A 26,953-nucleotide genomic window follows, 5' to 3' on the forward strand; every position below is an offset into this window, starting at 1 on the left:
GCGTCATTTTACCTACCTGTTATGTCAGCATGTAATGAAATGTTGTTTCGCTATGTAATAAAATAATAATAATAATTGTGTAAATCACGGGTTAGGTAACGTGGGGCCCTCCAGGTCTCATTGGACTACAACTCCCATCAGCCCCAGCTAGAAGGGTTTTTCGGTTAAGGGGGTGATGGGAGTTGTAGTCCCGCAACATCTGGAGGGCCAAAGCTTCCTCATGCCTGGTGTAAACCACAGCCTCTCCCAACCTGGCGCCTTCCAGATGTTTTGGGTACCTCAGTTTCCCTGTGGGGGGAACATCTGTGGCTACTGGCCATGCTTCCTAGGGATGATGGGAGTTGTCGTTCAGCAGAATCTGGGAGGCGGGCACAGATGTTTCTCTCCCCCACCTGCACTAACAGGATTGCACCCTCAGGGTCCCTCCCCTCCCAGTCTGGAACCAGACAGACTCTCTCCTCTTCTTCCTTTCAAGCCTATCGGGAATGAAGGCTGGGCTAACCAGTTGCGGGATAAGCCCACAAAAGCTGAAGCCCGCTTTCCCGAAGTGGCTGGACTCCAACTGCCACCCTCCTCCCTGACCATTGGCCATGCTGGCTGCTGGGAGTCCCAGAATATCTAAAAGATGTTGTTAGACTCCCAACTCAAATGCAAAGATGTATCACTGAACACCAAAGTCAGGATCATTCAGGCTGTGGTATTCCCGATCTCTATGGACGTGAAAAGTTGGACAGTGAAAAAGGCAGATAAGAGAAAAATCAACTCATTTGAAATGTGGTGCTGGAGGAGAGCTTTGCGCATACCATAGACTGCGAAAAACAAATAATTGGGTGTTAAAATAAATTAAACCAAAACTGTCACTAGAAGCTAAAATGATGAAACTGAGGTTATCATACTTTGGACACATAATAAGAAGACACGATTCACTAGAAAAGGCAATAATACAGGGAAAAACAGCAGGGAGTAGAAAAAGAGGAAGGCCAAACAAGAGATGGATTGATTCCGTAAAGGAAGCCACAGACCTGAACGTACAAGATCTGAACAGGGTGGTTCATGACAGATGCTATTGGAGATCGCTGATTCATAGGGTCGCCATAAGTCGCAATCGACTTGAAGGCACATAACAACAACAACAGACTCCCAACTCCCATCAGCCAAATTGGCCCTGCTGGCCGCAGTGGCTGCTGGGAGCTGGAGCCCAACAACATCTGAAAGGCCATCCCCATTGCATAGCCTCAGATTTATTTATTTATTACCTTTACATCCCGCCCTTCTTCCCAGTAGAGATGTGGTGGGACTCAAACGCCCAGTAGCCAGCACGGCCAACGGTCAGGGCGGAGGGTGGGAGTTGGGGGGGGGTTCTAACAAACATGTGAAGGACCAAAGATCCCCCCTCTTGTGCGGAACTATAGAGACAGACTCTCTCCCTTTTTTCTCTCTCTTTAAAGCCCAACTCTATGGTCGGCCATGCGCTCCCTTCCACACAGTATCTCACTTTCGGTATGCCGGAAAACTCTATGGTAGGCTTCCTCTCGTAGGCCGGCGGCGTAGCAAAGGACCGGAAATGCGCCCGCGCGACGCTCTGCCCTCCTCTCTGTGCCCGCGCGCGCTAAAGGCGGTGCTTCTGGGGCGAGCTTCCGGTTTGCCTCAGGAACGAGGAAGGAGGGAGAAAATGACGGCGGCGGCGGTGGCGGCGGCGCTGCTTTGGGGTACCGTGGCGGCGGCGACGACGGCAGGCGGCGGCGAGGAGTCGTCGGGGGTGGTGACGTGCGGCTCGGTGGTGAAGCTGCTCAACCCTCGCCACGGCGTCCGCCTCCACTCGCACGACGTCCGATACGGCTCCGGTACGGCCGCCTTCGCTCCCGGAGGGGGAGAGGGAGAGACAGCGGTGCTCTCTGATTGGCTGGCCTAAGCCCCGCCCCGACGAGGAGGCGGGAGATAGCCCTCTGCACATGCTCGTGGGCACGTCTCTACGTGGCCCATAACTGGCGTTGTTGTTGTTGTTATTGTAATGATGGGTGGTATTCCATGCCAGTCCTACTCAGAAGAGACCCATTGGGCATCACTAACTTGGGTTTGTTCATTTCAGTGGACCAACAATTTAGCTCAAGGTAACCCTATATTTTTCCTGGGTTGTATCCTATTAAGTGCTGCTCAAAGTAGACACACTGGAATTGATGCACCTAAGTTGGTCATGTTCATCAGCATCTCCAGGCAGGGCTAGGAGTTGTCTCCCTGCCTGAAACCCTAGAGAGCTGCTACCAGTCAGTGTCGACAGTCCTGAGCTAGATGGACCAATAAAGCAGCTTCTTGCATTCCTATTTAATGCAGCCCTTTATTCAGAAGTACAAGGACTAGAATCTTGCTTTGCATCTCCTTTACATGCAGAAGGTCCCAGGTTCAGTTCCCAATGGCATCTCTAGGAAGGGCTTGGAACATCTTCCTGAAACCAGATAGCCACTGCCAGTCAGTGTTGACAATACTGGGCTAGATGGGCCAATGGTCTGATTCTGTACAAGGCAGCTTCCTCTGTTCCTATTATTTCAACAGGTCTATTCTGAGTAGGGCTGACGTGTTTGTATGTATAAATAATAATGATAAATTATGTGATGTGATGTATGTGGTATACGAAATTAACAACCGCAACAATCAACATCTCTTTCCTCACAGGCAGCGGCCAGCAGTCAGTGACAGGAGTCACGACGGTCGACGACAGCAACAGTTACTGGCGGGTTCGGGGCAAGACGTCCACGGTGTGCGAAAGGGGCACTCCTGTGAAGTGCGGCCAGTCCATCAGGCTGACTCACATCAACACAGGCCGCAATCTGCACAGCCATCACTTCACCTCACCCCTCTCGGGCAACCAGGTGAGGTTGGGTGGGCCGGAGGGGAGGCCCAAATGAGTGCCTCTGCAGCTTTGATCTTTCCCCCTTGTGAACAGATTGATGGAGTACATTGGAAGCCACAGTTGCTTTGCAGGAGAGCGAGGCTGGAGTGAAATCTGCTTCCTCGCCACCTCTTCAAGGCGACAGCCTGCCTGTGCTGCTGTGGGAAGTGGGGATTTGATCCCATCCTTGAAGGGCTTGTCACTGGCCTCTTAAGCAGCACAGGAAACCTCTGCTGAGTCAGGCCACTGATCCATCGAGCTTGATAATGACTCTCCAAAGTTTCAGGCGGGACTTTCGCACCCCTGTTTGGAGATGCTGGGGTTTGAACCTGGGACCTTCTGCCTGCAGAGGAGATGCTGTCCTAGTGACCTCCAACCCTCCTTCTTGACTCTTCTTCAATCCTAGCTTTCTGTTTTGTTTCTCTTTTTTGTGGTACCCCCACCCCAAGAGATGTATCCTTGATGCGTGCAACAGAAAGGAGAGTCTTTGCCTGTGTACACCTACCATGGGAAAGTCTGCTGGTTTTCGCATTCTCCCCGCACCTGGCAAGCTCCCTTTTTGGCCAGCTGTAGGCTGGATGATGTTGTCCCTTGTCCTGTTCTTCCACATGCCAACGGGTAGTTGAAAACTTGGCTGGCACCCTTTACGGGAGAGCTCTACAAACAGTAGCCTAGCCAGCTGAGGCTGATGGGAGTTGTAGTCCAAAACATGTGAAGGATGCCAGCTAGCTGACAGCTGCTCTAGCCAGTGGCAAAGGCTGTCCTTCACAGTAAGCGTTGCCTTTGCTGAGTCTTTTGCGGCACTTGCCTGGGTTAATGTGGCCTTGTTCCCTGCTCTGTCTCTTCCAGGAGGTCAGTGCCTTTGGGGAGGATGGCGAGGGGGACTTCCTCGATGACTGGACCGTCCTGTGCAGTGGCAGTTACTGGGACCGGGACAGCGAAGTGCGCTTCAAGCACTCCTCCACAGAGGTGCTCCTCTCGGTGACTGGCGAACAGTATGGGCGGCCTATTCACGGCCAGAGGGAGGTCCACGGCATGTCTTACTCCAGCCAGGACAGCTACTGGAAGGCCATGGAAGGGATCTTCATGAAGCCTTCCGAGTTTCTGAAGGCGCAGCTCTACCACGCTGAGCTATGACAGCGGAAGGGGGCTGACGTGTCTTATTCCCCCCCCCCGCCCCTAACGGTCTGATGTTCAGGGGCAGCAGGCCCAACTGAGTTCCTGGGTGGTTTTCTGAATGGCTGAGGCTGTAGGTGTTACAGGGGCCTACAGAGGTGCTAAGATGCTGTCCTGTCGTTTGAATACCAGGACAAAGGTTCTCAACCGCTCCCTGTGCTGCCATCTGCAACAGTGTTTGTCCCCTTATTTCTCCCTGCACACCCTTCTATTGCTGATATTCAAGCACACGTGTGCCTGGGAATCAGCCATAAATAAATTTGCAGGTTATGCAAGCTTGCGCGAGGAGTATTTGTTTTGTTTTTTCCTCTCCTCCTCCTCCCTTTCTGAGGAGCTGCCTCTCACCACCTCACAATGTAGAGAGCCTTCTCTTTCTCGTATCAGTTTTCAAAGGAATGCATCGAATGGAAACAATTGTGTTCAGCCACTGGCCACATGGGGTTTTGCCAGTGCAGCTTAATTTTTTTTAAAAAATAAAGGCCTTGGCTGCAAGCCCATCTGTGCACTGCGCCCTTCACTCTGAACATTCTTGTACACACGCAAGAGGGCTGGTTACAGGTCTTCACTGGTGAGCAACAGTAGTCCAAATTTCAGCCCTTACAGTTGCCCTTATTCCCCCCCTCAATTGTCTGTCTGTCTATCTGTCCCTCCGAAAGGAGCCCAGGGCAGCAAACATAGAACAGTTTTGGATTGTTCCTTCTTTCAGCTGCACCATTATTTCAGATCCATTTCCTCTCCCTGTTCACCCCTACATAGCTGCAGCTCTTCCAGGCAACCATAGGTGAAAAGGGAGTGCATCCAGGCAAGGGAATGTGGTTTCTGAAGGAGGCCCAGAGAGTGCTTCATCCCTTTTGCACGGGCCCTTCTTATGAGTAAAACACAGTCTGGTAAAAAAAAAAAGATTTCCAGGCTAGTAAGTGAGCTTATTTTCAAGGCTGGGAAAATCATATTCTTTCTCAGGGTTATTATGGTCCTGACAAGTAGCAATTTCTGAGCATGCTTGGGCAAGGTAGTGGCTGAGACTGAAGGGGATTGTAGTCCAAAACATTTGGAGGTCACCTGGATGGAAAAGGCTAATTTAAGGCTTGCTTTTTTAGAAATTTATTTATACATTTCATACGCTCTTGCTCTGTTGAACCAATAAGCAGAAGCTCTCACCCTTCCTCAGCAGCCCCGTTGGTAACATTGCCACCACATTCTAGTGTTGGCTAAGCTGGGATGGGGCTCCGTACAAAAAACAGGCTTGCCTCTTACACCCTCTGTGGGGAACCTCTGGCCCTGCCTGTGTTGCTGAACTCCCATCGGCCCCAGCAAGCGTGGCCGGTGGCCTGGGATGATGATGGGAGTTGGTAGTTCAGCAACATCTGGAGGGCCAAAGGTTCCCCACACCTGCCCTACAAAAATAGGACCTTTTCTTCCCCCACATATAATGTGAGCAGTTGCAACTTGCAGTGCATAATATAGTGCTTGTCCTGGAGATGTTGGAAGGTGGGGGGGACAGAGCCTGCTTTCCTCCCCTCCCACTGGGTGGTCTAGCCCTCACCTCAAGAGATTTCAATGCATTTAGGGGAGGAGGAACACTGGCACTTTCTAGGTCTTGGCAATAACCCTGTTCCAATTGTGTTTTCCACAACAGGGTTAATCCCTATGATTTTTAATAGTATTAAATTGCTTGTTTTTACGTCCCACATTTAAAGCCCGTCTAGTAAAGAGGACGTAAAATAAAATGGACGGACGCCACTGCAAAAACAAATGCCAAACATTGCTGCCCTTTAACATAAGTACACGGATCGATACAGTTGGTTGAGCTGAGGTTAGTAACAGCACGACAAATATGAGATGGGAAAAGGCATCCTGTATAGAGCAGAGCATTTTAAAAATTGCATGCGGGACTACAGGAATGCTCTGGAATTAAATTTAAAAGAAGAGGGTGATAGACTTTTTGGTCGGCTGACGGTGGTGACTACGTTTCCCAAGTTGCTCCAGGAGAGGAGGCGGAGCTGAAGGAAGGTGGGCGGCTCTCTTTCCAGCGCCTGGGCCAATCGCCTGCTGCCGTTGCGACCGGGCCTAGCGTGTCTTCCTTTCAAGGATGCAACAAGCCGCGCAGCTTGTTTTTGTTTAGTCTTTGCAACGGCGCTTTGCAGGGAACGGAGCGGCTGGCTGGCTGAGGGGGCGGCAGGGGAGGGTGTCCAACAGCCTCCGCGGGGCCTTCAGGGTCTCGTTTCTTGGACAGATCCCGGGGCTCAGTCCTGCCTAGAAGCGCCCTCCATAATCTAGCCGTGATGCCCCGGCACCTGCTTCTCTGCTATTAACAAAACTGTAGAGCCCTGGACCAGAAGGAGACACGTCTCAGTTTGGAAACATTTGTCACGTTATTGGCTTTGTTTATTTATTTACAGCCTGCCTTGAGTTTTATTTTAGTGCTTGAGTAAGGTGGGCAATAAAAGTATTTTTGCTTCTCACTAAAACAGAACAAATAGCCTTCTCTCCCTCTCTTTATTTCAAATTGCAATCCCGATATTCTTCGAATGCGTGATGTAGAAAACAAAACGAGCGCTGGGTGGCGGGAAAACACTCGAAGACGGCGGGACAGCCCCTGACATGAGAGACTGGGTGGCACATTAACTCTGTTGCTTCTAATTAAAAAAGAAGCAGCAATTGATTCCACCAAGAAACAAGAAGCGCATAAACCCGGTCGCGTCCTCTTTGCCCTTGGAGAGGCGGTTTCCACCGGGCCGGCTGCGCTGGCGCCCGGCCTCCCTCCCCCCTCGGCCCTGCGAAGGCGCCCTGTGCGCACCCGGAGGCTGGCGCGCTTGGAGGAACGAGGGGGGAGAGGGCGGGGCTTCCCGGGGGCGGGCTCAGCCTGTCCTCCTCCCCCCTGCGCCGGCCTATGGCTGCCCTGCACGGGGGCGCGCGCGCTCTCTCCTTCGCCTTCCCCCGCCCTCCCGTCCGGCGCGCGCTCCCGTTGGCCCTTCCCCGGGCGCTGCCGGTGACGGGCGGTTGGAGAGACCTGCCCAACGCCCCCCCTCCGCCGATGGCGGCCCCGGTCCTGGGCGCCTTGCTGGTGGTCCTGCTGGTCCTGCTGGGCGGCCTCTGCCTGGGAAGGTAAGCCGGGGAGGGAAGGAAGGAGATTGCACCCCTTTGCGGGAGGGGGAGGGGGCATCAATTAGGGGCCCCTCCCGTTAGGTCCTGTTTCCTCTCCCCTCTTGCCATGGGCAGGTGGCACTGCCAGCCCGGCTTTCATGCCCTTCTCCGCCCCCCATCCTAAATCTTTTGCCCCCCTGCACCAGGCCCCCACTCACTCACTCACTCACGGCCCCCACTCTCCAGCTGGGTTGGCACTGCCATCCTGGCCTTACGCCCTCACCCAACTTTCCCGGCTCTGGTCTCCAGATTGCAGGTGGCACTGACAGTTCATTAACACCCCCCTGCCTGCCTTTCTTCCCAAAACTGCCACCTCCCCCCTCCTTCTGCCCACTTGGCCTCCCCCAGGAAAATGCAGCCCCCCCTTTGTTTGCCACCGCAGTTCCAGCTGCCTTTTATCTGCCTGGCCCATTCCCGAATTGGAGGTAAGGTTGATAGTTGGACCTCTTCAGCCCCCTCCTTGAGTTCTGATGTTGCTCTTGAGCTGCCCCAACCCCCCCATAATCACCCCAACTTATCCCTGTGATGCCCCACGATATACATGCACTTCGACGGGGCAGCGCTCTGCGTGGCATGGCCCAGTGTAGCTGGCTCAACTGCACGTGGCTGTGATGTTGGCCTTTCATGGGACCTGCTGGTGACGGGAAGATAGTAATATTTATGTATTTATTTATTTGAATTATATCCCACCGTTCGTCCCAGCAGGAGCCCAGGGCAGCAATAACAATAAATAACAGCAGTAACAACAACAATAATAATATCTACTGGGGAAGGGTAGGTGTAGCAATAATAATAATAATAATAATAATATTTCAGTGTTATCTAGGCAAAACTTCAGCCCTTTGCCACCTCCCCTTCATTCACCATCTTTTTGCTTCTTACGCATTTGTGCCAGCCTCTCTTTAGCCCTCTGCCCTCACTGCATGGCAATGCCCAGCCCCGTTGACTCCCTTGCAGGCGGTGCCACCAGCTCAGCCACCTAACCCTTTCCTCCCTAAGCCTTCTGCCATATCTGCCATCCACGTGCCTGCTGCCTCCCTCCTGGGGCTAAAGCTGCTCTCCCCTTCTCCATTCCTGGCATCGCCTTCTCTGTAGTCCAAGGCCCTGCTAACCCTGGATGACATACAGAGCCCCCAAGTTTGTTCTGTGCCCCCCATGTCAGGGCCTGATGCTCAGTCTTCCTGTTGCATCTAATCCAAATGTACCACCCCGTCGCATCATCCCAAGACATCTGTGGTGTGGAATGCATGGCTAGTGATGTTAACAAGAGTGCCTCTGAGCTGGTGTAGTGTGCCTTTCTTTTGTCAGCGAACGACCACAGCCTGGGCCAACATTGCCAGAGTTTCTGGGCCTTTGGGGCCTGGTTTCCAGGCTGGTTATGACCCTGGCAGGACAGCCTTTGCCCCCTGCGGATGTTTTGGACTACAGTCCCCATAGGGCTGGCTGGGGCTGATGGGAATTGTCGTCCAAAACATCTGCAGGGCACTAAGTTGGCAAAGGCTGACTTAGAATGGCTTCACGTGGGCGCAGGGTCAGGAAAAGCCCTTTCATTGGGGGTGAGTTGTTGGCGCCGGAGGAAAGATAAACCACGGCACCCTTAAAGGATTGTGGGTGCCCACTGGGTGCTGCCTGAGCCCATGTTTTTTTTCCCTTAAATGGTGCACTTCCTATCACTTAGGCCTCTTTATCGTGGCCTTGGCCTCTTTGGGTTGGGCACGAAAATAAAAAGTTGAGAATGTTAGGCTTGCCTTCAGTATGTGGTGGATCGTAGTTCTGCAGTGCTGTGTCCTAAGCGCTTGAGCTGGACGGATAAAACCTGTTTTAAAGAGGAAGAAAAAAGGCATGTAAAGAGCAATGTTCGCTTAAGAGAAAAGAGAGTAGAAAAGCAGCCAATTTCAGCAGATCAAGATGTTCTTATTCTGTAGCAGGGTTGCTCTGTGGACCTGTTCAGCCCGAGGGCCATAGTGCAAGGGCCATAGTGCAGCGGCAAAGCCTCTGCTTTGCACGCAGAAAGCACCAGGTTCAATCCCCAACAGCATCTCCAGGGAGGGCCGGGAGTATCCCCTGCCTGAAACCCTGGAGACCCACTGCTGCCAGTCAGTGTAGGCAATACTGAGCTAGACGAACCAGTGGCCTGACTCTGTATAAGGCAGTTCCTATGCTCCTATTCAAAACCAGCCCATTATTCAACATCATGAGGACTAGAATCTTGCTTTCTTTTCAGGGAAAGGGCCGTAGCTTGGTTTGCATGCAGACGGTCCCTGGTTCAATCCCCAATGGCATTTCTAGATAGGTCCGGGAGTGTTCCCTGCCTGCCTGAAACCCTGGAGAGCCAGTGCTGGCAGTCAGTGTTTATTTTATTTATTTTATTTAATTCCATTTTTATACCGCCCATAGCAAAGCTCTCTGGGCGGTGTACAACCAATGAAGATATATAATTACATTTCAATATTTAAAAACACCAAATCCTCGAAACAACAGTTAGACAAACAGACAAGACATGTAACTAACATAAACAACATTAAATACAAATACTAAAATACTAAAATGCTAAGATACTAAATATTGGAAATATTGAGCTAGATATGGACCAGTGATCTGTCTTAGTATATGTTGCTCTGTTGTACTGAAAAATGGGTCTTCTAGATTTGAAGAAGGGGAGGGGACTGCGGCTGCGGGGATCCTTTGCCCCAAGGAGCGCGCTGCAGAATGCCTTCCCCAATCTGAAGCTGGGATGTTGTTGGACTACAGCTCCCATCAGCACGGCCGTGCGATGCTGGGCCTGATGGGAGTCGTAGTCCAAAATGGCTGTGCTGGCTGGGCCTGATGGGAGCTGTAGTCCGACTACATCTGGAGGGGTGTAAAAGCTGTCCTAGGAGAGCCAGTGTGGTGTAGTGGTTAAGGTGCTGGACTGCGACCTGGGAGACCAGGGTTCGAATCCCCACACAGCCATGAAGCTCACTTGGGCCAGTCACTGCCTCTCAGCCTCAGAGGAAGGCAATGGGAAACCCCCTCTAAATACCGCTTACCATGAAAACCCTGTTTACAGAGTCGCCATAAGCCGGGATTGCCTTGAAGGCCGTCCATTTCCATTTCCAAAGGCTGGCCTAAGCAGTGCAGCCAGCCTTGAAGCTAGGCCCCGAAGGACTCGGAAACCCTGATAGCCTAGGCCCAGTTGAGGGAGAGGGTGCCCTCGACCTTCTGAGGGGCCCCCCAGACTCCTTATCTGGCCATTCCGCTCAGGGAGTCTCCGTACAAGCCAGACACTGTATCGCTGCTTCCTCCTCCGGGAATTCCCGGAAGCAGGGGTGTTGTTGGGGCCTTCAAAGACTCGGAGCGCATGCGCGGGACACAAGCGTGCGCATCCTAGGTGCAGATTTAGGCCAGCTTTCAAAGGGAGAGCTGCGTATGGGGAGCCTTCTTCTGTCTGAGGGCCGCATTCCTTTCCAAGCAGCCTTCTGAGGGCCAGTGGGGGGCAGCCCCAGAGGCAGAGGGGGCAGAGTAATGAATGTGAATGTTAACAGGCTAGTTTCGACACCCACCCCTCTCTGTCCCCCACCCAGGCAAGTGGGAGGCAGGATCAGCATTCAAGGACCCATTTCCAGCCAGGGTGGAAAACACTCAAGGAAGGGTGCAAAGCTGGGCCAGTGAGGGGGGTGGTCTGGGGATGATTCTGAGGGCCAGGTAGAGGCTCAGAGGGCCAATCTGACTCCCCGCCCCTCACTTACACCAGAGATACCAATTTATTTTATTTTGCTTACAGGGCAGTTCTCCCTTGGAAAATCCATATCTCTTAAGATTTAGGGGCAGCAGGGCTTGAGGATACAGAGTCCGGTGCAAAAACCTTGGGATTGGGGCCCCTGGGCGATGTATCTCCTGCCCCAAAGGAAGGATTGTGCAGCGCCTAGGAAGTCATGGATTTGAATCCTGTCGTCCCCCTAGGTGGCTCCTCTACGTCTTGGTCACCAACTGGTGCCGCCGCCGGCTCCAGGCGGAGCTGAAAGTTGGCTCTTTTGGGTTTTTTTGGATTCAGAACCTCAGCCTGAAGTTCCAGGAGGAGCAACAGACAGTGGTAGGTACCGGTGTGTGTGTTTTATACTGACTTGGCCTGGTAAATAGCTGCTTGCCTGGTTGCCTGTGGCGAGTCTTGCTCATACAGGAGGTGAGCCGCAGTGGGGAAACTATTGGGGCGACGTTGCATTCTCCCCTCCGGTCCTCTTCTGCCAATGCTACCCCTTGAACCTTGTCGCTGGGATGAGTAGCAGTGGGCGAGTCCCATTGAATCTGCGGGGCAGAGGGCGTGTAACCTGGGAGGAGAGACTTGAGAAGGATGACCTAGGGGCTGTACGAGCAGCCATCGCAGCTCTCTCTTGGGTGTGCTGTTTTAGGAAATCGACAGCATCTGGATCTCTAGCAAGTTGCTGAACCATGATGTCCCGTAAGTACTGTGATGTGCGAGCGAACCGGTGGGGGAAGTCCCATGCAACCTTTTGGCCCAACCCAACATTTACTGCCTTCAGGGAATGCTCTCCGCGTCCATTTGTCCTCCTTGGGGCCCTGCAAGGTGGCCAGGCACTAAACCGCTGCAGGCGACAATGGACTGGGGCCCCTTAAAAGAGTCTTGTGTCACCTTAAAGGCAACACCGTTTTATTTTGGTGCCAGCTTCCGTGGATGGCAGGCAGCTTCATCAGATGCCTTGAGGATTATCATCCTGAGATATGAATATCAATGATTGGGGGAGCAGAGAATTGCAAATTCTGTTTTTCTACACTCACCGTTTTACAATTGTTAGTCTTTTTTTAATAATTATTTGTATTCATTTTATATTACTGAAACAGTCAAACATAAGGAATACAAACATGGTAGCAGGCTAGAAACTTCTTGACAGGCATGTAAGCATTTAAGATTTGCAAAAACTGTCAAAATCAACATCCAAGAGTATCTCTCCATAAGTGAGCATGTGTAGTTGGCGGTTTTGATCTGTTTCATTGATATGACGAATAAAAGGGAACCAAGCAACAGAAAATCAGTCCTGTTTTTCTCGGTCCAAACTTTTCCACACCGTGAATCCAGTGACAGGCCTTCTAAAGCACACCATTTATGTGCAGTCTCAAGGTGTGCTGCCACCATGAAATTGAGGTTCATTCCCTTAAACAGTACATCCTGATTAGCCCCTTCAAATATAGTTAACGAAGCCAAAGCTGGCGATATTGTGAGGGGCTGTCCAGGGATCAATGCATTTTCTGAGAATACATCTGTCCAGAAAGCCTGAACTACAGACAGATTTGTACAGACGTGGACCGTAACAGTACCATAGTCCACAGTACAGACCGCTGTTCTGGGTATGCTTCCAGGCCCAATTCATGATCCCACAAAATCCAGGTCCCTGTTACTGTGCCTGTGGATTCCCAGTTGTTAGTCTTTTAAGGTGCCACGAGGTCCTTTTTCGTTCTGCATCAAAATCCTGTCTCTTGGCAGGGGGGTTGTGAGTAGGGAGGGGAGATTGCACAGGGGCGATGCCCAGACCGCTCTTTGCTGCTATTCCCTTCCGCAGGCGCTACCTGGCGCTGTGCTTCAGAGAAGTTCGCATCCGCGTGGACCTCCAGAAGACCCCCGGCCTGCAGCCGCCGGCCCCCGCGGTCCCTGCAGAGGGGGGCACTGAGCAGGGCAAGGCGCTGTCGCTCGGGCCCTCCCTGCTGCGGCTGCTTAGCCAGGTGAGGGAGAGGGGGCTGCGCTGGGCGGGGGAGGCAAGTCTGGGGCAGGGCAGGTCTCCATCTACTCACTGAACCCCTTGTGTCCTCCCCAGCTGTGCTCGGTCCACGTGGACTCGGTCAACATCATGGTCCTTCACGTGGCGGCGTCTGAGTCACTCTGGCACGTCCAGGTCACGAGGGCCCGGATCCTGCTGGATGGCGATGGGAGACGGTGAGTGCGGCTAAGGGGTGTGAGGGGAGACCTGGGGCTCTGCCTCGTGGTCTGCTTTAAGGGAAGGGCCCATAGCTCTGCTCTGCCTACGGAAGGTCCTGGGTTCGGTCCCCAGGGGCATTTCCAGGTCAGGCCAGGAACGACCCAGGGTGCAAAACAAGCCACTGTGCATGGTTTGGATGTAATGCTAAGCCAGGGATTGTTCTCCCCCATCCCTCAGCATGGGCAAGGATGATTCAGTGGCCGTGAGACGGTGAGAGAGGCAAGCAGTACCATTCAGACAAGCGCAGGCTTGACTTGATCGTGCCTTCAGAGTTTCTTGTTTTTTGTTTTAAAGACCAGCAGTGACAAGGCCATACATATCTCCCTGGGGAAGGGAGTTCCAAGGGGGTGGAGGCAGGCCACCCCCAGGCTTTCACCCTACAAGTTGTGTGTCAGTCTCAATGCATCATGTGCCAGCATGATCTTTGGGGGAGTCGGGGTGTGTGCATCCATGTCTATGTGTGATGGAGTAGAGAATAGTTACTCTTTTTAAGGAATGTCTTTCAGCAGGAGTCATGGGTTGTTGTCATGGTAATTTGGGGGGGCGGGGGGCCTTCAATTCCTGAGTTCCTCCCTCTTCTCTTCATAGCCTGATTTTTTCCCCCTCCTCTTCTTCCCAGCATGGTGTGCGAGGTGACCTTCAGCCAAGTGAACAGCAAGGTCCTGAAGAGCAGCCAGCAGGTGAGGCTGGGAAGGAAGAGAACTGCCTGGGTTGTTGTTGCTTGGGGCTGGTGCCAAGGGTCGGCATGTTCGGGCATCCACCGAGGGCCCTGAGCCTCAGCAAAGGGCCCGTTGACAAGAGTCCCGCCGTGACCCTCCTCTTCCCCATTACATCCTGCTTGACTATTCTCCTACGCCTTGTGCCAGCCCAGAGAACGACGGAGCAGTAGCCAAATGAGGACCAGTAGATCCCAGTGCCTGCTCGCTTGTTAGCCCTCTGCCTGGCAAGCAAGCTGGTGGTAGCGGGGGGGGCAGAAAGGGGACATGCCCTTGACCCCTTCCTTTTCCTGCGGTGCCTTCATGCCACCTTCCCACCCCCGCAGGATGATGCATGCCTGGCTGAGCTGTCTCTGGCACTCACCATCTCCCTGGACATCAGCACAAGCAAGCAGCGGCTGCAGAGTGTGGAGGTGGGGGTCTGGAGCCTGCACGCCGAGCTGCACGAGGGGCTGTTCCACAGCGAGCTTCTGCAGCGTGTTGGGGGCACCAGCGGAGACACAGCAGGTGAAGAACTCTTGGCTCCTTGCAGGGCAGAAGTCAAAGGGGCAGGGCCCATCCTCCTCCTCGGCACCTCTGGGTTTCCCAGAGCTCAGACAGAATTTTTATTTTTTATGCGTTTATTCGATTTATATCCCTCCCTGAATGTGTAACTTGCCCGTTCACCTGGGGCGACTTCTCCCATCCTCCAAGGCAACTAAACTAGGGGCTGATTATCCTACCTGCCTAGATCTCTTGGTTGCCCATTCTGATATAAATGACTTTGGACCCTTAGAGTTGGTTTGCTGCTTCTGGTTCAATGGATTGACTCCAAATTAATTGGCCATAAGCCTGAGGGTTAAATAAAGCGACCATGGTGGGTGAGGGTGGGGCGGGGCATCCTGCTCCGTGCTTATATTTATTTGGTACTGAAGTTGGCAGGAAAGAGCGAACGTGAGCGAGTGGGGAGAAGTGTTTGGCTCCCTTTGTGTGGGACTCCTATAGCCAGTGTCCTGGGTTCGAGAGGTCTATGGGCTCCTCACATGTCTCTTTTCCAACCCCCAGATCCCGCAAAGGCTCTGGAGCTGCGGCCGTCTGTGCTGAGCCTGGCTAGCCTGAAATACGTGCCCTGCAGGGTGAAGGTGGGGCTGGAGAACACCAGCCTGGTTCTGTCGATGAACAGCCAGAAAAGGTAACGGGAGGGTTTAGGGAATCCTACACCCCACCATCTGCCCTGCTGTGGGCTGTGGAAAGGGGGAGTCTTGCCACCACCATCTGCCAGCCCTGCTCCCCCGCCATGAAGTTGTCCCTGGACAAACAACTGAGAGCAGAAAGAGCGTCCGCTTGCTCAGCAGCCCTGCACGGGCCTGGCTGGAGCCTGGCCTTTGCGTGCAGGTTCCCAGGTGCTTGGTGCTTGTAGCTCAGTGGCAGAGCACCTGTTGTGTGTGCAGAAAGACACCTGGTTCAATCCCCGGTGGCATCTCCAAGTAGAGTTGGAAAGGCCCCCATTTGGAGACCCTGGAGTGTTGCTGGGCCCAATGGGCTCACTTGGAATAAGGCAGCTGTCTAGGTCCCTATTTAAATCAGCTGTTTTTTGAGAACCATGAGGACTGCAATCCTGCTCTGTTTTTAGGGGAAGGGCCGTGGCTTAGTGGTATTGCATGCAGAAGGCCCCGGGTTCAATTGCCAGTTAAAAAGTGATGGTGAAAGATCCCTTTCTGTCCGAGACCCTGAATAGCTGCTGCCAATCAGAGCAGACTATATGAGGGCCATATAGCTCAGTGGTAGGGCCCCTGCTGTGCGTGCAGAAAGACACCTAGTTGAACCCTTGGAAGCATCTCCAGTTAAAAGGGGATCAGGTAGCTGCTGCCAGTCAGAGCAGACAATCCTGGTTTAGATTTGCCAGTAGTCCGACATGGGATAAGGCAGCCTCCTATATAAGAAGCACTGCTCAGCGGGCAGACCACCTGCTTTGCATGCCGAAGGCCCTCAGTCCATCCCCAGGAAAGGCTGGGAATGTCCCCCTGCCCGAGCCCCGGGAGAGCTGCTGCCAGTCAGTGCATGCAGCCCTGAGCCACCTGTGCTCCACTTGGCATCTTTAATGCAGGCACCTCACCTGGACCTTGAAGCTGCTGCAGTTTGCCTACCAGTGTGGTGGGGAGCAGATCCCGCTCCGCAGTTTCACCCCCACCTGCGACCTGCCCCAGATGAGCGTCGAACTCGCCTTGGAAGGCAAGTGCTGGGAGGGGGGAGGGAGGAGGAGGAGGAGCACATAGTAGAGCGGGAGAGGGTCATGGAGCACGGGTGGGGAACCTCAGCCCTGGGAGCAGCAGGAGGTCCGTTTGGCCCTTGGCATTCTCCCCAGACCATACCTTCTGTTGCTCCGTCTTTTCACCTTATGTGTTTTTGCCTAGCTGGAACATGCCCTTGAATTCTGATCATGCCTCTTGCTTGCCTGGGTGGGGGACTGATTGATTGATCGATTGGTTGGTTGGATTCATTTATATCCCGCCTTTCCGCAGCAAGCTGTGTGCGAAGCGGCTTCTACCAAGCATTCAAGATTCCAAGCATCAGGCCGGGGCAGAGAAGTCAGTTTACAGAACGTGACAATGAATTCAAACAGGAGAAAAACCAGCCCTTTAATAAATGTGCAATAAATTCAGTATTACCAGAGAAATAATCTAAATACTAGATTTAAATCTAGATTTAAAGAAAGAAAGCGAACCGACAGTAGAGGTCCAGGATGGAGAGGGGTGTACAAGTGTCTGGAAATAGCCTATTGTACGAATTTATTTTAATCCATTTGTTGCTCCGCCCACTTTTGCCTCTGGCCCCGCCCACCATTGGCATGTGGCCCGTGGACGGTTGTGCAGAAGGGAATGTGGCCCTCGGGCTGAAAAAATTCCCCCGCCCTTGCTGTAGGGTGAGCTGTGGGAGAGCTTTCTCACTTGAGGCTTTCTCCCCAGGAACAAAAATCTGACCTGTGGCTGTCAGACAAGGAAGGGAGAGAGGGACTCCCACCCACTCCTACCCCCCACCCCCTCACCTCCACCCCCACCAAGCCCTCATCCTTTTTCTGCTCCCTGCAGACGGGCTCCTGCTTTCCCAGAGCCGCCAGCGGATCGTCTGCCTCAACCTGCTGAAAGCCAGCTTGCAGGTGAGCGGGCGGCCAAGCAGATCCTGCTTTTGTTTTGTTGATGTCCGACTCACCTTTGCACCAACCCTCACGTCACCCCCCCCTCCCTCCCAGGTCATGGCCATAGACATCTCGGTCGCAGTGATGCTCAATACCTGCATCGTCCACTATCGCCACCAGGAGTTCTCGCACTGGCTGAGCATGCTGGCCTTGGCGCAGCACGAGGCGGGGCTGCCGGCTCCGGCCAGGAACAGCAGCAGGAGGTCAGTTTCTCTTCCCCCTTCCCTCCCCCTGCGCTGCCCTTATGCCTGCACTTGGGTGTGGAACCGTCCTGCTTGTACCCCCAGGAAGGACCCCTCTCTGAAACCCTGGAGGGTCAGTGAAGACCAGCCTATCCCTAACCTGCTAGGAGGGTACTACATTGTGGGGAAGCTGCTGTACAGGCTTGAAGACGCCTGCATAGAGCTGCATCCCTGGGGTGTGTGCAATGCAATATAATTTCTTTCCCCTTCCTGCCCCATTCAGGATGCCGCAGATCTTGGCCACCATCATCCTCAGTGCCTCGGTTTCCAACGTCAGCATCTCCGTCCAGCTGGGAGACACCCCGCCGTTTGCCTTGGGCTTGAACTCTGTCTCCGTAGGTGAGCTCCAGACCTCCCTTTCTGCCAGGGCTTTTCCCTCCAGGGCAGCCTCTCTGCCGCTTTTTCTCTCCGTGCGGTTTGAGTGGGAGCCAAAGGGGCACGAAAAGGAGGACAGTGGACCCAAAGATCCAGCTGCCTGCTCTGGGATTATACCTCCCCCCCCCCCGGCTTACCCAAAACACACAGGCACGTGCACCCTGCTTGAGCTTGTTGCATCTATCACTCATTGTTGCACCGCGGAGGGTGATAGCCCCAGAGTGCCGAAGGGACATTGAGAGGGGAGAAAAACTGACCACCGAGTGGGAGGGGGGAAATGGAATAGAGCATCTTAGGAAAAGGGAAGAGATAAAGGCACCACTCACTCTGGGCAGCCTCCTGGGTCCTCAGCTCTTTTTAGTTTATTTGCCATTTTAAATTGAGCATGGGGTGGGTTTATTTATTTGTCCATTCATTTGTTTGTACTTATAGCCAACCCATCACCAAATAGTCCAAGGGCAGTTTACAACAACAACAACAACTGCTTTATTTATATTTTCAGTTACTGTTTTGTTTCTTTGCTTAACAGCATTTCTATTTTGCTTTAATATTTCAAAAAAGCAGTGTACAGTCTAAAAAAGACCCCACAATCAGTCATTGGGACTTTAAAGCACTGCAGCGAAAGCGCAGCATAAAACCAGTAAAGCAGCAACGCAGAGATGTATAGAAGCAGACCGAAGCAATTCAAGGTGTTGGTATTAACCTATAAATCCCTGTACGGTTTCGGCCCAGTATACCTGATGGAGCGCCTCCAACGCCATAAATTGTGCCGCCCTACAAGATCTGCCACTCAGGGCCTCCTCTCAGTCCCGTCAACTAAAGTGATTGGGTTGGTGAGGACTCGGGAGAGGGCCTTCTCTGTGGCGGCCCCCACGATTTGGAACTCCCTCCCAATAGATCTTCGACATGCCCCTTCCTTATATATATTTCGCCGAGGCCTGAAGACTTGGCTTTTCCATCAGGCCTTTATGAACTTGAGACTTCTAAGGTGAACTAGCTTCAGAATTGTATTACTGACAACTCTACTAAATATTGTAATTTTGCATTGTGCTGTACTGGTTATATTGTTTTTATTGTATCATATTTTACCATGTATTTTATCGTGCTTTATTGTACGCCGCCTAGAGTGGCCATTGGCCAGATAGGCGGCCTATAAATTAAAGTTTATTATTTATTATTATTAAATGAACCAGAAAGGATTCAAAGATGTTAACACAGGGTCCGATCTTACGGAACAGGGAAGGCCTGGGCAAAAGGGTACCCCTTTGCAAGACCGTCTGAAGCCACTGATTCCACATACGTGGCGTGCTTTGTGTTGACTGTAATTTTTATTTATTTATTTGTGTACCAGTCATTGGGCACTTAATGGTTTTGAGTTTCTTGTTGGAAAGAAAAGTAAGGCATAAAGGTGAAATGGGGAGTGGAGACCGTCGGGAGGCAGAAGTTTCTAGCAGGCTCTGGAAGGTTCTCCAGGCGGGGTTTGGCCAATCTCCCGCTGTGTTCCTTTTTCCTCCCTCTCTCTGGTCTCTAGACTACCAGCACCTGCGCCCCCAGAGCGTCCACCAGCGAGCTGTGCTAGCCATTGACCACCTCTGCTGGCGTGTGGGTGCCGACTCGCACATCCAGCGGGCCCCACACCCGCCCAACATGCACGTTTGGGGAGAGGCCCTCATTCTTGACTCCTTCAGTCTGCAAGTAAATGAAGGGAGGGGCTCAGCCCAGAGAGGGTGGGGTGGGGAGGGTTCAGCTCAAGCCCCGGGGGGGGGGTTGTGGGGAGGGTGACTGCCAGGCCCTCCCTTTGCGTCCCAACGCAGCCAGGATTTTGCATCGGGGATCCCGTTCAAGTGTGGAACGAAGGAATCCAAAACAGACGAACAGATGGGGAGGGGAAGTGAGAGTCAGGTAAGTAAGGGGGTTCATAGAATCATAGAATAGTAGAGTTGGAAGGGGCCTATAAGGCCATCTAGTCCAACCCCCTGCTCAATGCAGGAATCCAAATCAAAGCATTCCTGTGTTAACGGGTCCTGTTTACTAATTGGAATTGCCACTTCTGTATTCAGGGATGGCAGCACCTGCTGGGGAACATAAGGGTTCAAACCATTGGTCCATCTACCTCAGTTTTGTCTACACTAACTGGCAGTGGCTCTCCAGGGCCTCAGGCAAGGGGTCTTTCCCATCCTGCCTGGAGATGGCACTGGGGATTGAACGTGGGCCCTTCTGCGTGGAAAGTAGGGGCTCTACGGCTGAACTACAGCCCTTCCCATAAAAATAAAACAAGGTTCCAGTCCTCATGGTTTTGAATTAAGTGCTGATTTAAATAGGATTTAAACAGAAGAGGCTGCCTTATACTGAATTCGGACCATTGCTCCTTGCAGCTCAGTATCGTGCACACTGACTGGCAGCAGCTTACCAGGATTTAGAGCAGGGGGGTCTTTTCCCCAGCCCTACCTGGACATGGTGCCAAGGACTGAACTTGGGGCCTTCTGCACACAAGTCAGAGGCAGCTCCACCCCTGAGCTGTGGCCCTTCTGTAAAGAGCAGGGTGGCTGCTCTTGCGGGAGTCCCCACGGATGGGGTCGCGGCGCTGGCTGTCCGCTCCATCCTGCCTGCCTCTCCTGAGCCTTCCTCTGGTGACCGTGTCCGGCCTGTTTCGCAGGGCAGCTACAACCAGCCCCTGGGCACCTCCGGCACCCACGCCGACACCCTCTTCCTGGACTGCACCCTCCGCGGCCTCCAGGTGGAGTCTTCGGAGACCTGCTCCGAGTGCCTCTCCAGGGTCCTCTCGCTCTTGTGCCCCTGGAGCCACGTGGAGGCCAAGGAATGCCTGAAGGAGGAGGGGGAGGAGCTGGGCGTCCTCTGGAAGGTGGACCTGAAGGTGGAAGACGTCAATCTCTTCACCTTGTCCAGCCTGGCAGGTGAGTGCTTGGCCCCGGAGCCCTGTGGCCCTTTCTGTAAGCCTGAGGCGAGGTTAGACTCTTGGTCGGTCCAGCCCAGTATTCCCTGCTCTGACCGGCAGCAGCTCCCCAAAAATCTCAGCCAGAGGTGACTCTTTTCACCTGGTCCCTGACTCTTTTACAAGGCTGGGTTTTTTGCTGACGTAGACCGTTGAGCCAACTTAGCCCACTGTGGCCTACTCTGACTGGCAGCCACTCAGTTCTCTGGAATCCTAGGCAGTGCCGCCGGGGATTGAACCAGCCCCCTGGTGCTTGTGAAGCAGGGATTCTGCCACTGAGCTACGACCCCGCCTGGACCTTTTTGCTTTGCTCCAGCGGGACCCTTCCTGGCTCGCTCTGTCCTTGGCCGGTTCTTTTCTGCCTGTCAGACTTTTTTTGAGCTGATGGCCATTTCCTCCCCTCCCTCTCCCCCCGCTCTCTTCCCAGGGGCCACGGAAGTGAGGGTGGACACTCTGACCACGCTGGGCAGCGCCGAGAGTTGCACCGTCAGCGTGCAGGGGGTGGCGCTGGCCTTGGTGAAGAGCATCACAGAGAAGATGCAGCCGTGCTGCAAAGCCCCGTCCATCCCCAGCCCCGTGGCTGACCTCTCCACACTTTCCCTCACGTATCGCAGCAGCATCCGATCTTTGGAGGTACTCGGCTGGAGTATTCCTGCCCCCTGGGAGGGTGCTCTTTGCTCACTTGGGGCGATTAGAGAATGGGCATTAAAGAGCCAGTGTGGCGCTGTGTGGTTATAGAGCGTCAGGCTGGGACCTTGGAAGACCCGGGTTTAAATCCCCACTCAGGCATGAAGCTCACTTGGGGGACCTTGGGCCGGTTGCTGTCTCTCAGTGTAACCTACCTCACAGGGTGGTTGTGAGGATAAAATCAGAAGAGGGGGAACCGTGTTTGTCGGCCACCTTGAGCTCCTTGGAGGACAAGGTGGGATATCAATGCAATAAGAAATTAAAAATAAATAAGAGACTGAACCTTCCAAAACTGCACGGATTTTAACCACTGATTTCTAAACTGCACTTCAAAAAATAAAATTTGATTTCCTGAGCAATGCCAGGTTGGAGGCTTGTAGCTGATCATATATCCTTGTAAAGACTTTTATCTTGTTGCCTCGGCTTTCCTTGACCCATAATATCAGTTCCTGTTATTGGTCTGTTTTTACATGCTTTTGTATAGGACCACTTTACTGGACTTACATTGTTGTTTTAAGGATGTTATTTATATTTTGCCACTTTTAAAACTGTGAAGCAGTTTATTAAGTGCTTTTAGGTAACAAATAATACATTTTTATTGCACACTGCCCTCAAAGAAGAAAGGTTTTGCATTTGGACTCAATAAACACAAGTTGTGTGTGCCCCAAGAGGTTTCACCCACCTTTCCCCATATTGGGGGTGGTCCCTCCCATTTCCCTTGTTTTCTGCTCTGCCTGTCGCTTCTGGTCAACTCCTTCTTCCGCCTCCCAGGTCCAGTGCGGAGAGAGCCTGAGTGTGCTCTGGAGCCCTGCAAACCACATGTACCTGTTCCAGCACCTCCTGTCCACCTTGCAGTGTTGTGAGATGCTGCAGGGCCTGCTGTCTCCGCCGAGAGCCGCCCTGCCCCTCGAGGGCCGCAAGAGCCAGCCCCTTGCGGAGGGCTCCCCGGTCACGCCCGCGCCCTGCCCCCCAAGGAGGCTGTTGAGCCTGACAGTGGAGCTGAGTTCCATCAAGGTGACAGCCTTCGTCTCGGAGACCCGTTACCTGAGCCTGGCGGCTGAGCGGGTCATGATCAGCCGGCACGGCACCTCCATCCACGCCTACTGCCCGGGGCTGGTGGCCGGCTTTGACGGCAACAGCATCTTTGTCTTCAAGGAGATCGAGCTGCAGGCCTTGCCTGAGCTGGAGGAGATGATCCTCCACCGCGGGCCCTTCCCCTCGCTGAGCACCCTTCGCAACCGCGTCTGGGCCCTTTCCTGTGCCAGTGTGGCGGTGGAGTTCCCCTGCCAGTATGACTTCTCAGCCACCTTGGACGAGGCGCTGGGCGTGCAGAAGTGGCTCAAGGGTCTGCACGGAGGAGGCTCCGGGGCCGGCTCAGCGCTCCCGCCGGACTTGCTGCTGAAAGTGCAGCACTTCTCCTGGGTCTTCGTGGACGACATCTTCGAGGTGAAGCTGCGGGACAACTATGAGCTGATGAAGGATGAGAGCAAGGAGAGTGCCAAGCGGCTGCGCCTGCTGGACGCCAAGGTGGCCGCCCTACGCAAGCAGCATGGGGAGCTGCTTCCCGCCCGCAAGATCGAGGAGCTCTACGCCTCCCTGGAGAAGAAGAACATCGAGATCTACATCCAGCGCTCGCACCGCCTCTATGCCAACACGCCCATGCGCAAGGCCCTGATCACCTGGACCATGTCTGGGCTTGAGCTGGTGGCCCTGGCCGACAAGTCCTTCCATGGGCCCGAGCGGGTCCTCCAGCAGATCCGGGAGCTGGACGCCACCAGCCCCTTCCCCTCTGAGGGCCTGGAGCTCATCACCTACTGGTGCCGCATGGTCAAAGGGAGCGTCAAGGCCTTCTTTGGTGAGTGCCTGGCTTGCTATGGCATCTCCGTGCAGGGGAACCGGAGGGCTGTGAAAGGAAGGGATCCAGGAGTCTCTGACGGAAACCTCTCTCTGTGCTCTCCTCAAATGGCAGTTCCGAAGGTTTTGGGACAAGCTGTGGCTGCTAAATTTATTAATTGTTATGTAACCACTGTGGAACTGCAGCATTTAAACTGCGTGTACATGTAAAAATGTACATGCATATATACATAACACTCGCAACACAGATTGTTATTATTAATTGTTGTTGTTACGTGCCTTCAAGTCGATTACGACTTATGGCGCCCCTATGAATCAGTGACCTCCAAGAGCATCTGTCATGAACCACCCAGTTCAGGTCTTGTAAGTTCAGGTCTGTGGCTTCCTTTATGGAATCAATCCATCTCTTGTTTGGCCTTCCTCTTTTTCTACTCCCTGCTGTTTTTCCCAGCATTACTGTCTTTTCTAATGAATCAGGTCTTCTCATGATGTGTCCAAAGTAGGACAACCTCAGTTTCATCATTTTAGCTTCTAGTTATTAATTAGTATTTGATAATTGATAGCTATTATCGGATGTGACTTCCAGCGATGTCTGTCTGCTTGCATTATGGAAATCCGCTTGGCTATGCTGGTGGTGATGATGATTAATTAGCCGATTTTTCCCCCCAGAAAGGTGAACTCAAAGCGACTTACAAGGACAAAATTTAAAAACAGAAGTAAAAACAACCTAAAATGCTCAGCCAATAATAGCTTACAAAAGAGCAGATCAAACTCTCAATCCTACCCTGCTGAAAGATAAGCAGAAAATTAAGCTCCAAAGGCCCTAGATGAACGAAAATGTTCTTGCCTGGCACCTAAACACAGATAATTATGGGATTTCTGGTTTTTCTCTCCTCCACTTCTGCCTCCCCCAAACAAGAGTAAAATTTACCTTGGTTGCCCCCACTACCACCGGCATGAGGGCCCCAGAAGGTTGCTCTGAAGGGAAGGCGGCCCTTGGGCTGGAAACAGCTCCCCACCCGTGCCATGGGCAGAGAAGAATGATGTGCCCTTCATCTCTCTCACCCTCTCTTCCCTCTTGACTTCACAGTGCGGATCCGGGACTACCCCCGGTACTTGTTTGAGATCCGGGACTGGAGGCTGTCGGGCCAGCTGGCCGGAGCTGAGCAACGGGGTCAGACTTGCTCTCGCCGGCGGCAAGTGCTGAAGCTGGGGGCGCCGTGGGGAGATGTGTCCGTGGAGCGGAATATGCCGCCTTTGAAGTTCTACCACAACTTCCACTGTAAGTCCCGCAAGGGCCCAGGGCCGGGGGGAAGTTAACCGGAAGGTGCCTCAATGCCTGCACAGGCTCTATATTGCCTGCTCTGGCAGAGAAAGGTCTTTCCCCATCACTTGCTTACCTCATCCTTTTTTAAAAAAAAATGGAGATGCTTCTGAGGATTGAACTTGGCATAGGGAGCTGCTTTATGCGAGGTTAAACTCTTTCTACATCTGGCCTAACATTGACCGCTCTGACTGGCAGCAGCTCTCCCAACATCAGGCAGAAAAGAGTCTCCGCAGCTTTCAACCTGGCGATGCTGTCGGGGGCTGAACCTGGGACCTTCTGCATGCAAAGCAGGGGCCCCTGCCCCTGAGCTGGAGTCCGTCCCACCATTTCTGAGTGGGGATGGGAAGACACAGAGGCTTCCCCGCCCCTTTGCTCTCTGCCTGACCCACTGCATGTTCTTCCCTTTGGTACAGCGGATGTTTTCCAGTACACCATTGTGTGGGGGCCCTGTTGGGACCCCGCCTGGACTCTGATCGGGCAAGCCCTCGACCTCCTCACCAAGCCCTCGGAGGACCCCAGCGCCCCGCTGCCCTGGTGGGACAAGAGCCGCTTGCTCCTCCACGGGGACTGGCACATGGACATCGAGCAGGCCAATCTCCACCAGGTGGCCACAGAGGTGAGGTCGTGGGAGGAGCCCGGGGGGGGCAGTGGCGGCAGTGGCTTCCTGGCCTCTCTTCCATCCCCGCCTTCTCCCGCAGGACCCTTACAACACCACGGAGAACATGCACTGGGAGTGGAGCCACCTCTCCTTCCACTGGCAGCCTGGGCAGTTTGTCTTCAAAGGAGACCTGGATGTCAATGTCCGCACCGCTTCCAAGTGAGCAGCCGTAGGGACGGGGGCGGGCAGCGGCTGTGGCATTGCTGCTCAGGGGGCCAGAACTCTGTGGGGTGTGGGGTGCACTCAGAAGAGCCACAACTGGCCTCTGTTGTGGTGCTCACCCTTTACTGGGCTGGGGTATGGCTCGTCCTTCTTGCAGGAGCATTTCAGGGATGTTGTTGTCTAACTTCCTGTCTCTTTATTGATTTCACCTGTGTGTGTGTGTGCCCATCCTCTGAGCCCCCCTCCGTACTGGTCTCAGTGGTGGCCTGCAGGGCTCCTGAGTGTGCACTGCTGAGACTGCCCCCGCCAGGCCAGAGCGGGCAGGCCTCACGCCCGCTGTGTATGTTTTGCGTTTCCCTCTCCTTCCCTCCTCCTTCCGGGGCAGATACGACGACTGCTGCTTCCTCCACTTGCCCAAGCTGTGCATGACGCTGGACTTCACGTGGCTGTGCCACGGCAACCCCCACGACCACCACGGCGTGGTGCTGCGCTCGCCCGACTTCCTGCCCGAGGTGCCCATGGGCCAAGACTACGACTCCTACCGGGCCTTCCGCTCTGAGAACCTCAACCTTTGCATCTGCATGGACTTGACGCGGCCCTGCGGGGGTAAGTCTCGCCACCCTCTCCACACACACACCTCCCTTCTCCGGCAGTCTCTGTGATGGGATAGTCACCCCTCCCTGGTTTTTCGGTGGTGTGGGAGGCAGGCTGAGTTTGATCTGAGGAGCGCTGGACTTATCAGTTTCCTGGGGGGTGCTGGGTTACAGAGCTGCGGGCTCAAGGGCCCAGTCATGCCTGGCACCGGCACTGCCCATCCCCATCCCCATGCGTTGCCCCCAGGCCACATAGCCCAATATCAGAGCCCTACGCGGATCCGTAGCTCAGCAGATGGGAAGCTGCCTTATATGGAGCCAGGACATCCATCCATCTAGCTCAGTACTGCCTACACTGATTGGCAGCAGTTGCTCTCCAGGGTTTCAGGCACAGGTACATTCCCAGCCCTACCTGGAGATGCCATGGAGGACTGAGCCTGGGACCCTCTGTGTGCAAAGCAGATGCTGTGCCACAGAGCTACAGCCCTAAAAACAAAGCAGGATTCCAGTCCTCATGGTTCTGAGTAAAGGGCTGATTTTAAACAGGAACCCAGGAGGGTCTTCTGAAGGGGCTATTAAGTGTCCTTGCTGGCGTCTCCGGCTCGAGATCTGCGTTTAGCGCCCCTCTGTTCTGCCCCCACCCCAGAGCCCTCCCAGCCTCGCATCTTGCTGTATAGCAGCACTCTGCGCTGGATGCAGAACTTCTGGGCCACCTGGACCAGCGTCACCCGCCCCATCTGTCGGGGGAAGCTCTTTGGGAACCTGAAGCCCGCCAAGAAGAAGCTGGGACAACACTACCGGCAACTCTCCTTCACCGCCCTCTTCCCAAAGCTCCAGGTGAGTCTGGCGAAGGACGGGGCCCCCTGTGCAAACACAGCCAGAAAAGAAACGTCCAGCAATTTCTGGCCAGAGAGAAGGAAGGCCTCCACAGGGGGCACGCCTGCGTTAGGCGCCCCGAAGCCTCCTGTGGCTGTTGAGGGATTTGTGGCTGTGCTGTTGTTGTCCTTTTAAGGTATGATATATTTATTTATCTGT

At 53.7% G+C, this 26,953-nt stretch overlaps 3 protein-coding genes across 4 annotated transcripts in view; 2 read left to right on the forward strand and 1 right to left on the reverse strand.

The window, feature by feature from the left end:
• Nucleotides 1-1,787, reverse strand: part of SUPT6H (SPT6 homolog, histone chaperone and transcription elongation factor) — a 37,167-nt gene extending 35,380 nt beyond the window's left edge. The window contains exon 1 of one of the 2 annotated variants that reach the window (XM_061604947.1): nt 1,496-1,787. The gene's annotated coding sequence lies outside the window, so the exon portion shown is untranslated. Of the gene's footprint in view, nt 1-1,256; nt 1,363-1,495 lie in introns of those variants that run through there. The other variant, XM_061604946.1, reaches the window with a different exon arrangement.
• SDF2 (stromal cell derived factor 2) lies at nt 1,550-4,343 on the forward strand. Its single transcript, XM_061604949.1, has 3 exons — nt 1,550-1,844; nt 2,671-2,867; nt 3,737-4,343. Exons 1-3 carry the CDS (start codon nt 1,565-1,567, stop codon nt 4,022-4,024), a joined length of 765 nt encoding a protein of 254 aa, XP_061460933.1. The 5' UTR covers nt 1,550-1,564; the 3' UTR covers nt 4,025-4,343.
• A 2,572-nt stretch (nt 4,344-6,915) lies between these two features.
• Nucleotides 6,916-26,953, forward strand: part of BLTP2 (bridge-like lipid transfer protein family member 2) — a 32,688-nt gene continuing 12,650 nt past the window's right edge. Inside the window, exons 1-21 of the mRNA XM_061604944.1 lie at nt 6,916-7,168; nt 11,150-11,279; nt 11,596-11,645; nt 12,763-12,922; nt 13,015-13,133; nt 13,796-13,856; nt 14,219-14,399; nt 14,937-15,063; nt 15,979-16,103; nt 16,961-17,028; nt 17,122-17,270; nt 17,533-17,648; nt 19,216-19,379; nt 20,341-20,599; nt 21,065-21,270; nt 22,096-23,179; nt 24,269-24,460; nt 24,919-25,121; nt 25,204-25,322; nt 25,711-25,931; nt 26,565-26,755. Of these exons, the coding sequence (XP_061460928.1) occupies nt 6,954-7,168; nt 11,150-11,279; nt 11,596-11,645; nt 12,763-12,922; nt 13,015-13,133; nt 13,796-13,856; nt 14,219-14,399; nt 14,937-15,063; nt 15,979-16,103; nt 16,961-17,028; nt 17,122-17,270; nt 17,533-17,648; nt 19,216-19,379; nt 20,341-20,599; nt 21,065-21,270; nt 22,096-23,179; nt 24,269-24,460; nt 24,919-25,121; nt 25,204-25,322; nt 25,711-25,931; nt 26,565-26,755 (4,140 nt within the window). The 5' untranslated portion in view covers nt 6,916-6,953. The remainder of the gene's footprint in view (nt 7,169-11,149; nt 11,280-11,595; nt 11,646-12,762; nt 12,923-13,014; nt 13,134-13,795; nt 13,857-14,218; nt 14,400-14,936; nt 15,064-15,978; nt 16,104-16,960; nt 17,029-17,121; nt 17,271-17,532; nt 17,649-19,215; nt 19,380-20,340; nt 20,600-21,064; nt 21,271-22,095; nt 23,180-24,268; nt 24,461-24,918; nt 25,122-25,203; nt 25,323-25,710; nt 25,932-26,564; nt 26,756-26,953) is intronic.

The sequence above is a fragment of the Rhineura floridana genome, chromosome 21, assembly GCF_030035675.1.
Source record: "Rhineura floridana isolate rRhiFlo1 chromosome 21, rRhiFlo1.hap2, whole genome shotgun sequence".
Classification (NCBI taxonomy): Eukaryota; Metazoa; Chordata; class Lepidosauria; order Squamata; family Rhineuridae; genus Rhineura; species Rhineura floridana.

Coding starts and splice junctions, on each gene's coding strand:
- SDF2 (XM_061604949.1), top strand. CDS start 1,565: ATGCGCCCGCGCGACGCTCTGCCCTCCTCTCTGTGCCCGCGCGCGCTA. Junction 1,845..2,670: donor CGACGTCCGATACGGCTCCG/GTACGGCCGCCT, acceptor CTTTCCTCACAG/GCAGCGGCCAGCAGTCAGTG. Junction 2,868..3,736: donor CACCCCTCTCGGGCAACCAG/GTGAGGTTGGGT, acceptor TGTCTCTTCCAG/GAGGTCAGTGCCTTTGGGGA.